This window comes from Lactuca virosa, chromosome 7 (genome assembly GCF_052849685.1).
Source record: "Lactuca virosa cultivar CGN04683 chromosome 7, Lactuca_virosa_CGN04683_v6, whole genome shotgun sequence".
NCBI lineage: Eukaryota > Viridiplantae > Streptophyta > Magnoliopsida > Asterales > Asteraceae > Lactuca > Lactuca virosa.
Genome location: NC_136432.1, coordinates 120,383,963 through 120,400,412, shown reverse-complemented (window position 1 = coordinate 120,400,412; position 16,450 = coordinate 120,383,963). Strand labels below are relative to the sequence as shown.

General features: G+C 39.6%; 2 protein-coding genes across 2 annotated transcripts; both read left to right on the top strand.

Moving 5' to 3' along the window:
* The first annotated feature begins 1,811 nt into the window (after window positions 1-1,811).
* LOC145127088 (uncharacterized) lies at window positions 1,812-2,264 on the top strand. The gene has a single exon (XM_079062333.1). It carries the CDS (start codon window positions 1,812-1,814, stop codon window positions 2,262-2,264), a length of 453 nt encoding a protein of 150 aa, XP_078918459.1.
* An 897-nt stretch (window positions 2,265-3,161) lies between these two features.
* Window positions 3,162-3,701, top strand: LOC145127087 (uncharacterized). The gene has a single exon (XM_079062332.1). The coding sequence runs from the start codon at window positions 3,162-3,164 to the stop codon at window positions 3,699-3,701; it is 540 nt and encodes a 179-aa protein (XP_078918458.1).
* Window positions 3,702-16,450: the final 12,749 nt, after the last annotated feature.

Sequence of the window (16,450 nt, the reverse complement as noted above, 5' to 3'; positions counted from 1 at the left end):
TTGTTTTAGGTTGGTACGTTTTAATTATGAAGATACGACGAAGACCATAACTAGATTGATTATTAATTATTATTAACCGATAATAACTTAAAATGATAAAATATTTTTTTATTTGTACACTTCTGGTCACTCGATTTTTTTTAATTCACATTTGCTTTTCAACTCGTTTAACCGTATACATTCAGTCTTTATATCGATTACTCCAGATAAACCGAAAAAAAAAACACTTAATAGGGTAAAGTATTTTTCACTTTTTGCACATTTAGTCCTTGATACTTTTTTGCACATTTAGTCCTTAATATTTTTTTGTTGGAAAATAAGTTCTTGTTGGTTTTGTACACATTCAATGACTTATTTTGCAACCATAAAATATTAAGAACTAAATGTGCAAAAAAAAATTATGGACTAAATATGTATAAAGTGAAAAATATATTACCTTATTAAGTCATTTCTTTCGGTTAACCTGAAGTAGTTGGTTATAAGGACTGAATGTGTACAATTAGACAAGTTGGAAGGGCAAATGTGGACGAAAAAAACTCAGTGAGCAAATATGCATAATAGGGTATAGCATAAAGAGGATATGTATACCTCCAAACATACTGAACCAGCAAACGTACCGAACCAGCAAATATACCGAACCAATATATATACCGAACATGTATATAATACCGAACCAATACATATACCGAACTGGTTTATATATACCAAACCCACATAAGTACCATGAAGAAAGCAAACCAACGATTGAAGTACAATATGACGTCGCAACAATATCAATAGTACATGGGAACTCTAAACATACAGCCTGTATATGGAAGTATGATTGATGGGTTCTCAAACCAACTAAGAACACCTGGCCTTCAATATACAAGTATAACAACATGTACCTTCGGGTATACGGTCATAAATGCGACAAGACGATCATACAGTTCGGGGTAAGAGAAGGTCGATACTTTCTTACCTTCAACGATAAATAGGTAATCAAGCACAATCCGATGAGGTACGCATACAACACCATTTACATACTCTAAACCAATTCGATAACTATCGTTACAATTATCTATCGAAGTCTTTACTGACTTTATCATCTGACCGTTGGCTCGGGATACGATCCCGGTCAATTGATACACTTGAGTGACTTTCACAAAGTTGGCTCACGCCACAGAAGATTGTGAAAGTCTCAAAAGAGAGAAGGAGAAAAATCAATCATTAAAAATAGGAGAACGAAGCGGGAAAAAATGGGAGGCACCGACGAATGACATCGAAATTGTCATGATACAAGGTGGAGGGGGAAGAGAGATTAAACCAATGAAGAAACAGAAGATAACCAGTATTGAAGTTAATCACCACGACCCGATACCCTTTGACCATCAGGGAACCGAACCCCTAATAATCAAAGTAGCAATAGGAAGAACGTTGAACCTAAAAATATTCAGAAATATCTCAGACCAACAACATCGAAAGTAGTGGGATTTGTTGTTCAATCCGTATGGCCCGAACGGAAGATCTCGCTACCTTTTACGCTAGAAAACTACAGTGGGAACATCTGTAAAACTATCTTAATGGAGTTTATCGTCATAAAGGCGCCGTCTCCTTACAACATGTTGTTAGGAAGAACTGGACTGTGGAAATTACAAGCGGTCCCATCCACAGTCCACGGCCTGTCGAAGTTCCCTATAGAAGAAGGAGATGCAATAGTCCAAAGCCTAACATCTGATACCCCGAGCGTAGTCATGTTGTGCAACCTGACCCGGTGGAACCAATGAATGAAGAAAGGAGTGCTTCAGTGAACAACGAGGAGGTGATTGTCAATGAAAAATACAAAGATTAGAAGGTCCAAAATAGGTACTGAACTACCTGAAGCCCTGCGGAAAGGTTTGATTGATATCCTGAAGAAATACGCAGATGCATTTGCATGGAAGACTTCAGACATGACAGTGATACCTAGATTACTGATAAAGCATCGTTTAAACATCAACACTTCATACATTCCCATCAAGCAGAACAAACGCATCATGGCTAAAGAAAGGAACGAAGTCATCAATAAAGAGGTCAAAGCTCTAGTGGAAGCTGGAGTTATGAGAGCTACACAGTTCCCAAAGTGGATTGCCAACCCTGTGTTAGTAAAGAAGGTGGATGACACAATGCGGAAGTTCGTCGATTTCACTGATCTTAACAAAGCATGCCCAAAGGATAGCTTCCCCTACCAGAGATCGAGCAGAAAATTGACTCGCTGGGAGGGTTCAAATGGAAACCCTTCTTAGATGCATACAAAGGCTACAACCAGGTAAAAATGGCTATGGCTGATGAAGACAAAACATAAAATTTTTATTATACAAAAATGCCTTTCAGAGTGCGGAATGCAGGAGCAACATACCAGAGGTTAGTGGATAAGGTGTTTAAACAACAAATAGGGATGAATGCCGAGGTATACGTAGACAACATGGTGATCAAAAGCAGAGATAACAATAGCTTTCTGGCAGATGTGGAGGAAACCCAGAAGCGACTGCGACAAACTAACATGAAACTCAACCCAAAAAAGTGTGTATTTGGAGCTTAAAAGGGCAAGTTCTTGGGTCATGTCGTAACCGAATTACGGATAGAGGCAATCCCAGAGAAGGTTGAAAGCCTCCTAAAGATGGAAACACCTCGAACGGTAAAAGATGTACAAAGCCTAAACGGCAAACTAGCGATGCTGGGGCATTTCCTAGCTAAATCGGCAGAATAGACATTTCTTTTCTTCCAAACATTAAAGGCGCACACTGGAAAGAAAAATATTATATGGAAGAACGAGGATGAAGAAGCCTTTTGAAGGTTAAAATAATGCCTCCAACGTCTGCCAACCCTGGTAAGTCCCATGGTGGGAGAAACACTAACAGTATACGTATCGACAAGTCAAAAAGTGATCAGTGCAGTATTGGTGGCAGAAAGAGATAAAAAACAAAGGTCGGTATACTTCATTAGCAGCGTATTGCAAGGAGTCGAAAGGAATTACTCGATAGTAGAAAAACTAATTTTATCCCTAGTATACGCAACACGAAGGTTGCGGAGATATTTTCAAGTGCATGCCATCTTGAGCAATTGAATTAGGAGAGCACGACATAACGTATAAGCCTAGGATCAGCATTAAAGGTCAAGCTCTAGAAGATTTCTTAACAGAAATGCCAGAAGGTCCTAAACACATAACAATACCCCCCAACGGTAATGTTATTCATTCACCTGTACAGACTCAATTCAACAGGGACGAATGGGCACTTTACACCGACGAAGCATTAAGTAGAGATGGTTCGGGAGCAGGCATCATCCTTACTAGCCGAAAAGGAGATAAATCAACGTACACACTAAGATTTCAGTTCAAATGCTGGAATAATGAAGTGGAGTATGAAGCCTTACTTGTGGAGTTGAGATTGGCAAGAAGCATAAACATCTCGAGCTTAAAAGTGTTTAGTGAATCAATTCTAGTGGTTAATCAAATTAAAGGCGAGTATGAAGCAAATGAAGCATACATCCAGAAGTGTTTGGCTCAATCACAGGCGTGGATAAAAAAGTTTCGAAAATTTGAAATTACACAAATCCTAAGGTCAAAAAACAAAGAAGCAGACGCCTTGAGCAAGTTAGCTTTGGTAGTATTCAACCACCTGTTGAAAAATGTTCTAGTTGAAGTATTGCCAAAAAAGAGCATTGACGAATCGGATATGTAAGTGATGACGTTAACGGAAGAAGAAGAGTCATGGATGACATCGTACATCCTTTTCCTAAAGAAAGGAATATTACCAGTGGAGGAAAAGGATACCCGTAAAATACGAATAAACACCCCAAATTATACTATGTATGAGGATCGACTATATCGGAAAGGTTACTCCACCCCATGGCTAAAATGTATCATAAATAAAGAAGCAAAGGGTGTCATAAGTGACATACATTCGGGCATCTGTGGGGCACATGAAGGGTCAAGGGAAATTACTCAAAAGATCCTCCGAAGAGGGTACTTTTGGCCCTCCATGACCCAGGATACGAACACGTTCATAACAAAATGTCATGACTGCCAAATACACTTGAATGTACCTACGCTACCACCAACATATATGACAAGAAGCTAGTTAGAAATCCTAAAAGCACAAAGCAAGCAACATTCGAGCATCAAGTATCAGAACAAAGCATAACCTAATCAGGCCATCCTACCACTGACTGATCAGTACTGGCATGCAAGTCTACGAGCTCATACAGCAAGCATACAAAGGCATCTCTCCTACCATTGTATCATGCAAAAACTGAGCAGATCCTTAGTCCTAACTAGCATGCAGTTCAAAGATTAACAGATTAAAACATATATAGGTCATTTGGGAAAACTTACTTGAGCTCGGTCGATTGCATGCACCACACCCGTTATCTCTTTTTAGAAATCCTTTTTATAAAACATTTTTCTTTTGAAAAATCCTACCAAATCCTCAGTTTGAGTTTAGACACACCCGAGAGTGTGTCTGAATCCCTCAAACCAAGGCTCTGATACCAACTTATAGCATCCCAAAATATGGTCCTAAAAATTTCATTTTTAAAATAGCTAAAATAGTATTTCCAAATATCATCCATACATCTCAAACAAAACCAATGTATCAAATGTCATAAAATCAGAGTAAAATATCATATGCGGAATCCCAATGGTGTGTGTAATGCAGTCAACCCGAGCCCTTCCCTTTGCAACCAGAAGTAGCTGAAACATAAACTGGAAACCGTAAGCACAAAGCTTAGTGAATTCCAAACACTACCCCATACCATACATAATAAATAACATACTGAGTCCCCGCCCGACTTCGGGCCTCGCCCAACATCAGGCCCCGCTCGGTATACAGATCTGTTGTTCTCATGCCTCGCCTGTCACTAGGCATCGACCGCTATACACATACAATCAATATCACGTAATCATACTAACACATATGGAGGCCATAAACAATATCATATGTTCCAGTCCTCAGGCCTTGCGTGGCATCGAGCCCCGCCCAGTACGCATAGCAGCACATAACACATGTCAGGGTCAAGCAGACTCCTAGCATCCTAACATAATCAATAAGGGCTGGCATTGGTGCCTTAGACCCGCTAAACCCACTGAGGAAACTCACCTCAAATGCTGAAACTCATAGAAATAAATCCCTAGCTGCTGTCTTGACGACTCCCCGAGCTATCAGTATAAAATAACACCCAATCAATATCCAATACTCCATATTTGGGGTAAAATAACCGTTTTACCCCTGGCCTAATTTGATCCATGACTAAGGCCCAAATCCACAATATAAAAAGGCCCAACACTAACTATTCTTCCAAGGCCCACTTATGGCCCGATTTTCCAAATTGGGCCCAACCCCCTCCAATGGGCCTTACCCTGAAGCCCAATAATTTCCTTAGTCCAAAAGCATGCTTTCAGATGGCGAACTAAGGCCCAAGGAAACTATGTCCATGAAATGGCCCAAACCAAGGCCCAAATGTGCGAAGCCCATTCTGACTGAGTACGCAGGGCGTACTCAGTTGTACGCTGCGCATACACGCTTGTACGCCCAACGTACTCCTCTATTAAGCCAAAATTTTCCATTAAGCACTTAATGCTTAGCCCAAAGGTCCAAACCACAGATCTGAGTCCTAATCAATGTCTAGACCCATAAAGTCACTGACTTGGTGACTTTTCATGCCCCACATGATTCCAAACTCAAAACATAACATTCTACTTTCATGAGAATGGCCCTAACTCATGCATGGATGGATCTAAGCCTCAAAAATGGCAACTTTATGACTCAAAGACAAAAATAACACCAAGAGTGGCAACTTTAAGGTTCAGAAATGATATGAACTCATAAGATCTCATCAATGGGACCAAAAAGGTCCAAAAATTCAAACAAAGGAGATATAAGCATTAACAAAGCATGTTATGAGCTTTATACCTCAAATAAGTGCCAAATGATGAAGATAATCTGGATCTTCAAGCTCAACTCCAACAACTCTCCTTCACCAACTTCTTCTTCTTCCTTCTAAGGCACCAAACTACCAAAAATGCACTCCACAAGGTCTAGAACACACGAAGATGATAAAGGGTTCGATTTTACGGTTTATTGACAATAGAGGTTGATAAGGAGGCTAACACACGGGACTTAATGACATGATATAGGGCTTGAACCCTAGAAATTAGGGTTTTGAGTTTTACCACGTACGCTGCACATACAACCTTGTACGTTGCTCGTACGTTCATGGCTCCGTGTTTCCTTGGGATCCTTCTACGCTCCATGTACACCAGTATTACGCCCATCATACGACCACAACTTAGCCCACATATAGAGGCCCAATCCTCTAAGCCCAACATGACTTACATGATTTAGATAATTAAATAAATTATAAGATAAATAAATAATACCTTGGAACCATCGGGTGTTACAATTCTCCCCAACTTGGATCAGACTTCATCCTCGAAGTCTACTGCCCCGAACAACCAGTCATGTTCATGGAACAAGAACTATCAATATACAATATTGTATCTTGTTCCAATGCACAAAAAGCCTGCGAGATCAGTGAGTTTTGTACTTTTTAGGCACCAAGTTAGATTTAGGGACTTTAACATGGGCTTTGGACTTGGCTTGGGATTTATGAAAAACTGGTATCTTAGAAGGCTTCTTCTAAGATTCTTTTGGGAATATACAAAATGTCAAAGTCTTTTCATTGATCCAAAAGCCATATTCAACTATTGGTTACTTGGACACCGATTTCCTTGGAGGAACAATTTCCCGAGATGGTTTAGGAAGAACTGTGTTCCGAGATGGTTTAGTTAAGTTTGCATTCCTTGTTACTTTCCATTCAAATTTTTTATTTGATTCTTGTGAAGGTTTATAAACTAAGGTGTTCCAAGTATCTTTTCCTTTGTTCATTGTATTCGTAGACATATTGGATTTTGGAAATTGTTTTGTTTAAATATTGTGCCATCCGAGGTAGTAATAAACACAAAAGAGGATTCTTTCCGAGGATAGTCAATATTCTTAGATGAGCTCTGAACAGTAATAGTTTTCACACAAATTTTGACTAATGTGTCACAAATATCCGAGCTAATAGGAAAAAATGGTCTCTTAAGAATCTGAATAGGAATGAAGGTATTGTCTAGCTTCTTTAACTATAAAGGTAACCAACTAGTTTATGTATATAAGAAGACAAAATCATTTGTCTAGCTTCTTTCAAGGAGCATCTTGGTTCTCCAAGATAGACCTGAGGTCCGGATACCATCACGTTAGGGTTAGGGAGGAGGACGTGGAGAAGACCGCGTTCCGGACTCGTTATAGACATTACGAGTTTGTGGTGATGCCGTTTGGGCTCACCAACGCACCGGCAGTATTTATGGACCTGATGAATCGGTTATGCAGACCTATGCTCGATCGCTCAGTCATTGTGTTCATATATGACATATTGGTGTATTCCAAGACTAGAGAGCAGCATGAGGAGCATCTCCGCGAGCTACTGGGAGTTTTGAGGCGAGAACGACTTTATGCCAAGTTCACGAAATGTGAGTTTTGGTTGCGAGAGGTTCAATTCCTTGGACATCTCGTTAACCAGGAGGGGATTTTGGTCGATCCGGCCAAGATCGAGGCGATTATTCAGTGGGAGGTTCCGAAAGATAGCACGAGTTTCTTGGGATTGGCAGGGTACTACCAGAGACTCATACAGGATTTCTGCAAGATTGCAGTACCCCTCACTCGTCTGAAGAGGAAAGGTGTGGATTTTCGGTGGGGCCCTGAGTAGCTGAGGGCATTTGAGACCCTCAGACAGCGACTTTGTGAAGCTCCACTCTTGACTCTCCCGAAGGGAGTTGAGGATTTTGTAGTGTTTTGTGATGGATACATCACAGGACTGGGAGCGGTCCTCATGCAGAGAGGACGAGTGATAGCCTATGCGTCACGGCAGTTGAAGCCGCATAAGACGAGATACCCCACACACGATCTGGAGTTGGGAGCGGTGACATTCGCTCTCAAGATTTGGAGACATTATCTCTACGGGGTCCGCTGTACCATATACACGGACCACAAGAGTTTGAGACATATCATGTAGCAGCCGAACCTGAACATGAGACGACGCAGGTGGCTGAACATAGTCAAGGATTATGACTGCGAGATCCTTTACCATCCGGGTACAACGAACGTTGTGGCGGACGCCCTGAGCTGCAAGTCGGCTGGATCTTCTATTTCAGTGACATGTAAGAGGATATTAGTGGATTCTCCACTTGTGAGCTTCATCACGGAAGCTCAGGCTGAGGGTGTATGACAGGAGAACTGGAAGCTTGAGAGGATTAGAGGCGAGATCACCCGATTTGTGCAGGACAGTCGAGGGTTCTTGACTCGTTGTGGTCGGGTATAGGTTCCAATGTCTGGTGGGGTCATACATATTGTACTAGAGGAGGCTCATAAGTCTCGCTTCTCTATTCACCCGGGGGCCACCAAGATGTACCGAGATCTGAGTTTGAGTTACTGGTGGTCGTGCATGAAGAGAGAGATCGCCTGGTACGTCGAGAGGCGCTTGACCTGCAGGATGGTCAAGGCCGAGCATTAGAGGCCGCATGGCAAGATGAAACCTCTAGAGATTCCCATGTGGAAATGGGAGCAGATCACGATGGACTTCATCACCAAATTGTCGAGAACGGAAAAGGGTTTCGACGCTATTTGGGTCATCGTGGATCGATTGACCAAGAATGCCCATTTTCTGCCCATTCGGGAGAGCTCATCAGTCGAGAAGCTGGCCGATGTGTATATCTGCGAGATCGTTGCTCACCATGGGGTTTCGGTCTCTATAGTTTCAGACCATGATGTTCGGTTTACCTCCCGTTTCTGGCCGAAGTTCCACGAGGAACTGGGCACGCGGTTGCATTTCAGTACAACTTATCATCCGCAGACAGACGGCCAGAGCGAGAAGACCATTCAGACCCTCGAGTATAAGTTACGGGCTTGCGTTATTGACTTCGGTGGGAATTGGGACTCCTACCTACCACTTGCAGAGTTTTCCTACAACAACATATTTCACTCTAGCATTGGTGCTCCACCTTATGAGATGTTGTATGGACAGAGATGTCGTACCCCAGTATGTTGGGGCGAGGTTGGTCATATGGTGATGGGTCGGACCAAGGTAGTCCTGCAGACTACTGAGATGATACAACAAATCAGACAACGGTTGCAGACTACTCAAAGTCGGCAGAAGAGTTACGCCGACCGACGCCGATCTGAATTGGAGTTTCAGGTCGATGACATGGTACTACTGAAGGTCTCACCCTGGAAGGGTGTGATACGCTTCAGGAAGAAGGGGAAATTGGGTCCCCGATACATCGGGCCATTCAGAATTTTTTCCAGGGTTGGCAAGGTGGCTTATAGACTAGACCTTCCGGAGGAGCTCAATCAGATTCACAGCACTTTGCATGTTTCACAGTTGTGGAAGTGAGTATTAGACGAGGATGCGGTGGTGACATTAGATGCTATTTAGGTCGATGAACGCCTGGATTACGTGGAGAGGCCAGTGGCCGTTCTGTAGAGGAAAGTGAAGGTCCTACGAAACAAGGAGATACCTTTAGTGTAGGTACAGTGGTAGCATCAGAAGGGATCCGAGTCGACTTGGGAGCCGGAGGCAGAGATGCATGAGCATTATCCGGAGTTATTCCCCGCAACAAACTTCGAGGATGAAGTCTAGTTCAAGTGGGGGAGAATTGTAACATTCCGACTCCCAGGCACAAAATTTAAAGCTTTATATTCATATTTTGAGACCTACTCGATGAGTTGGCTGCCCCAACTCGTCATGTAGAAACTGATCAAGCCGCGTGATCTTTAGGACCTACTCAACGAGTTGGAGGACCCAACTCGACGAGTTGAGGCTGTGCTTGAAAACTCTAATTTTTAGGGTTTTCACCCTATTTAAAGGAACTTAAGTCCTCCCTCCAGCCTCCCTTACCACCTTCACATCCAGAAAGAAACCCTAATCGAGCTAACCTTATATTTTGAGTGTGTGTGAAGCTAAAGAGTGTGTGTTTGGTGCATTTCTTGAAGAGACTTGAAGATTGAGAAGCTTGGAACGAGAAGGAGCTTGTAGATCCAGCATCTACTTCGTTTTGGCATTCATTTGGAGGTAAAAAGTCGTTACCTTGATCATTTTCTTGTTAGATCTCTCCATTTAAGAGTTTAGGGTCATTTCTAGCTTATTTTTAAGGCATTTCTGGTATTGAGCAGGTTTTGAAGTGAGAAGTTCAGATCTGGACTCCTCTCGGCCCTCATGGACATAAAATTCTCGAATTATCAAGCTTTGGCCCCTCTCCATGCCCTAAACCTCTTCCTAAGACTAGTTTTGGGTGTTTTAGGCTCTTGAGGCGTTGCATGCACGTAAAGTTGGCACCTTTACGTGGTAAGTACACCCTATGAGGCTAGATCTACAGTTTGGAGCCTTGGTTTCGCTTAAAAGCGTCTGAATGAGAAAAGGGCTGAAAGAACTCGACGAGTTGCATAGCCAACTCGACGATTTGGTTAGGGTTTTCCCGAATCTTTTGGACACTGCATGGACTCGACGAGTGTTGGGTTTTAGTTCAAAAATAGTTTCATAAACTAGAAAAATATGGCAACGGAAGACTTTAAATTTTGAAATAACATAAACACTTTATACCCACCAAGGATCTTCTTCCAAGTTATAGAAAGATTAAAACACCAACCAAAGAAGAGGTGAAGAAATAACAACCTTTGTAATTATTTGGGTCATCTTGGGAGGCTTGGAAGTTGATGAAGAATGTGGAACCTTTGAGACACCAACAATGACTCAACTTGATGTAGATGCTAGTCCAAAACTCTTAAACCCTTAAGCTTGAAGTTCATAACCAAAGTATAAACTTCAAGAGAGTTAATACAAGTAACTTCTAACCTTCTAACACTTATGGTAGAGAAGAGTGAGAGAGATAAGAGAGATTTCGGTCACTTTCAAGAAGTGAGGGATAAGCCTTCTAGCCAAATGCAAGTCTCATATTTATATGCAAGAAGTGAAGGTATTAACCATTAGTCCTTAGCACTTTAAGCAAACTTGTCCCCATTGTCATAAGCATGTCTCCCATGCCTTTAAAGCATGATTATACAAGTCATACACTTCTTCTTTTTATGCATAACTCGAAAATTGCATAAAGAAGAAGAAAGAAAGTCAAACTTTTATAAACTCTTTCATAAAATATAAACATTGTCTTTTAGGAAAAAGACAAAAGGATTCAACTAGTCCAAAAGTTTGTACATGACTTATAAATCATACCATATGATATATATTAAGTTACTTGCTAATGGAATTTATTATTTCCATGAAATAAATAATTTCCAATTTAATTATAAGAGTTTTATTGAATATTTATAAAAATCAATTTCTAATAAATAATCAATTGTATCAAGTTGTTGTTAGTGTGACCCATTAGTATCATATGTTATTTAACAATATCACTTTAATATCACTCTTGAGCATACTACATCTTTCAATCTCCCACTTGCGCAAGACTCATATTAGACTAATATAGACAGTGGTGAACGTCTAGCAACATTTCACTGCCCCTAAGACCATACGACTGTTTGTGCCATTCTATCAACGCCCAATTTCCAAAAAGCTCAAAGCTATAATTTGTGTATAAGGTAAGTTTATCAATTATCCATTTGCTACAGACATCATGTTGAACATGAGATTCGGATCGCGATCAATCTCATTAGTTGTTCAACTTTTGGTAAGGCGCCTTAGATGTCTAACTCTCAACACATAAGAGGAACAAATACCATCTTGACTACATAAGCCTCTGGCATAGTTCACACCATACCTGAAAAAGGCTTTTATAATTGCCCGGTTAAGGAACAACATTTGACCATTTCAAAGCATAGTACTCCCTACACTTAAGTCCCACTATGTATCTCAGGTGTTAAGGATACAAAGATAGTACCTTTTAATCAAGTATCATTCACGATAGCGATCCATGAGATGATCTTGATGCGGGTCAGTTCAATACTAGTTCTCTGACAAGTACCTATGAAACTTGGTTACAACCACTTGCCTACTTTCATCTAGTGAGAGTCAACCAATCCAATTCATTATAGTCTTAATTCATAATTGCTCCCAAAATTATTGATGGGTTTTGAGCATTACAACATTCCTATGGAGCACATGCAACCCTAATTGCTTTGGATATAGGTTTTTCTCAAGTTATACATGCAAATCAATCATAGAAAGCAAGAACCCTAAACTAGCATACAATTTTCAGGTTTAACAAATAAACTAGGGTTAGAAGAATACATTTCTTGTTAACTAGTAGTAACAACCAATCATTTCCTTGATATTGACCTTCAAGAGCTTAGTGCCTCAAGCGTTGCACCTCTAATGGAATCACAAAAACCACAAGCAAAGAATGTGGAGAAGGAGAGGCAGAAATCGGCTAGGGTTTCTTCTAAGGAAGCAGTGGCCGGTTTCATGAGGCTGAGGGGTTCCTTTTATAGTTGAGGTTGCTAGGGTTTTCAACTGGAAACCCTAATTTCCTTGCTTAGGACCTAAGCAACACATGGACCCCCATATGGTATGCCTTGGACGAAAACTCTATGGGCTTCCCATAGATTTTCGTCCCCCTATACTAATAGGATCCATTAACCCAAACTACAACTATTACTGATTTAGATAATCAGTCCCCGTTCTTTTAATAAGTCTCTTTTGATCACTAACTTAGTTCCAAATTAATTTCTGATCAATACTAATTAAATATTATGATTTCTCAATTAATATATTATTCTTATAATATATTAATAAACCATTAATTAACCTCTTTCTCCAAAACTCATCCTATCTAATTGATATGGTGAAGGCAACCCAAAAGGACCATGCTACTATCGGGTCAAGTACATACCAATTATAGTTATGGGCTTAGACACCTAATCCAACAATTATAACCGACTATGAACTTTTAGAATAATAATGTTATTTATGGATTAAATATGTTAATATAGAACACAACAAGTATTAATGTGATAACTAAATGTTCCAATATCCAAATACCAAATCCAAATCAAAAACCCATTTCTAGAATAATAAAGTCTTATAGCTGAAGTGTGATCATTCATACTTAGCTCAAATGAAAGACTTTATTAATGGATCTGTCAAAATTTAATTTGTGTGAATTTTGTGAATACTATCATCTCCATACTTAACTTTACTCTAGGTATAGTTAAATGTATTGGAGAATATGCTTGGTGTTCTTTCATGACATAGAGTCTGATAGCTAGATTAAGTATACTCTTGAAGTCACAAAGATTTCTATGTGATCCTTGAATGGCAGAAATCAACATAGTTTTTCAATGATCCCATTCATCCAATCATATTTGAATTCAACATCTAAAGTAGTGTATTCTTATTTTGTAACGTCGTGATTTTCACCATAATATTTTTTTCTTTTTAAAACATTTCTTTAACAGAATACGTTAGAGGAAGAATTAGTTTTTAATTCAATTTCAAAACCACAACGTTAATTCAAAAATTGAAACATAATTCCAAACCATTTAAAATGTAAACAAAAGGAGTCAAAGGAAAATAAAAACCATACGTGCTCCAGTGGCATCTTCATTAAAACTAACTACCCAAAAGGAACCCAACCTCACCAAGCCATGCTCCTAAGCTACCTGTAACAATCGAAAGACATTCAACAAAGAAACAAGTGTCAGCAACCGCTTCGTGAGCCGACAAGTTGTACACAACCAAAAAGAAAACACACAATTCTCGTAAGGGTCATTCATGCAACTCATGATAATAACATAGTCAAGAAAAACAAATAACATGATATCATAATTTATTTCAATCATATAGTTTTCAACTTAACTCAACCGATTATCACATATAATTTAATTCACCGTTTATTATATGTAATTTATAATTCAACCGATTAACTACTTTGGGGTTCCTTAGGGAGTCTCTACCCAACAACTTAACCCCGTTCACCACTCGTGTGCTCAGCCAGTTTAGTGCTCTAAGTGGCTCATGACTTCCACCCAAATACACCAACCCCAAGACATCCACTTTCGCTACTCCGACCTGCAAAGTACAAGTACTTTACGGTGTCGTTCAGGATTGATACAAACGGTGTCAATTCAACCGATACACCTCCCGATTCCCACGTGATGTTTGATCCGGCCACACCATAAAGCCAACACCACTCCAGTTCCCGTACACCGAGGTGCACACGAACCACATGTCACACGACTATCTAGAAAAGTTCGTGTAACTAATCACCGTTATGGCTTAAGCTTTTTCAACCTATTAGAATTGCAAGGTTCTACCCATGTCACCGTAATACCCCGCAAAAGCATGCATCCACCATAATAATCATGTTACTCATACAACTTAAAGGAGTAATTATCATGTAATGGAGTTCATTAAGATGTCACCATACATTAGCTTATAACTACCAATTCATGAAACATCATATCCACATGCAATTTATAGCGTTCACATAACATGAATATCACCATAGCAACTGATACCAAGGAATAACCACACATAAGATGCAACCAACATATTTTCAACAATTATCACAAGCATCTATAAACCTAGCATGATTCCTAATTTGCATCAACAATCCACCTATGAGATGTGGTTTTCACTTATGCACTAAAGTCAACAAAAATTGTCGACTCACCTTGTATTTGAAGTGAGTTCTCCTTTTTTATTTCAAGTCTTGATCCTTCTTGATGTTGTCAAATTTTCCCTAATAACTACACATACCAAACAATCATCAAAATGGGGTCCAAGTGTCATTAACACCTTTACTTTCTTAATGGGTTACATATATATATATATATATATATATATATATATATATATATATATATATATATATATATATTAAGTTTCACAGCTTGACCATTGTTCAGTGTTTTGGTCATAAATGGGGTCCAAACAATCATCAAAATGGGGTCCAAATTTTCCCTAATAACTACACTCGATTTCCTATATTTTATCCAGAGAGGGGCCTCGGCCAATTCTGCTCAGATTAGCAGCTACAACCCTTGCAAGATGGGGAAAAGTTGCTGTGCAGATTTCCAATAATTGCCAAAAATCACCATATGATTCAAGACCTTGGACAAAGGATTAAAGCCACATGATTTATCACACCAAAAGCTTGAATGAAGATATTAAGACATGATTTAAGTGGTTTATGAAAAGACCAAAGAATTGACTAAAAGATGATTGAAAGTAAGATGCCCTAATGCATCAACACCAAAAATCTACATACACCAATAAAAAAGACTTCTTTTAGTTCAAATCAAGATACATGTAGGGTTGAACTTTGAGTGAACTTTAGACACGCATTATGTGGTTTTCAAGTTTGTTGTTTCAGCCTCCAAGTCATGGTGACCAAAAAAAATACAAACAATACCACCAAGAATTTTGAGGACTTCCAAGCTAGTCTTTTGACAATCTTGGTTTGTCCAAACAACAACATAATTACCTACATATCAAAACTTCTAGGGGCTGTTTTGAGGATCTTAAAGAGTGTTCAAAACATGAACTCTATGCAGGAAATAAGCCTCAAAACTTGAAATAAATAAGGACAAGTTTCACCCCAAAGCAATTCAATTAGTCTCCAAGTTTGAAATCAATTCATGAATACCAATTCCAGTATATGAGGGAACATTAGCAAAAATCAATCAAAGATAACATCACAGTGATTGAAAATCAATCATACAGTACACTATGATTGAAATTATGTACAAGAAGAGAATTTTAGTCAATTGAGGAGCAATTCAACCCCAAAATCGAAATCAATTACAACCCAATTGAGATGTGAACATATTGGAAAAGAGATTCAAGGAATTACCAAGATGAGTGATCAATTCATTGGTTTGAAACAAGAAAATCGGAGCCACAGCCCCTGCTACGTTGATCGACGTCCCACAGCAAAATGGAGGCCTGCTTGAAGACGTCCGCTCCTTTCCTCTGCCCTTGTTCTTTTCTTCCCTCTTCCAGTCGACGCTTGCTGGGACGAATGGCCAAGAATCGGGATTGTTTGTTTTTTTGTTCGCTCTCTGTCGACGCCAATTCGGAACCGAAGGTGTGGGATCGCTTCTTAATTCGCACGAGAGGGAAACGGATGAGGGACCAAAATCGATTCGATCCCTTGGGGGGTTATGTCCGATTTTCACCTCCCAACCCCTAAAATTTCGATTTTTAGCACCTTTCAACCCTAACCCTAGTAAAGTTGACAATACAAGTTTCTTTTTATGACACTTAAACCCCCTCAACTTGATTTACATCCTTCCATGAGTTATAATCACCTAATTAAATTATTTCACCCTAAATATTCCCATAAATTAACTAATTAGATTTATACGTCGTTTTTATTTAATTTATTTTATTTTTATAACCTTAAAATCGAAATAATCCTCTGAAAGCAAATATTTGT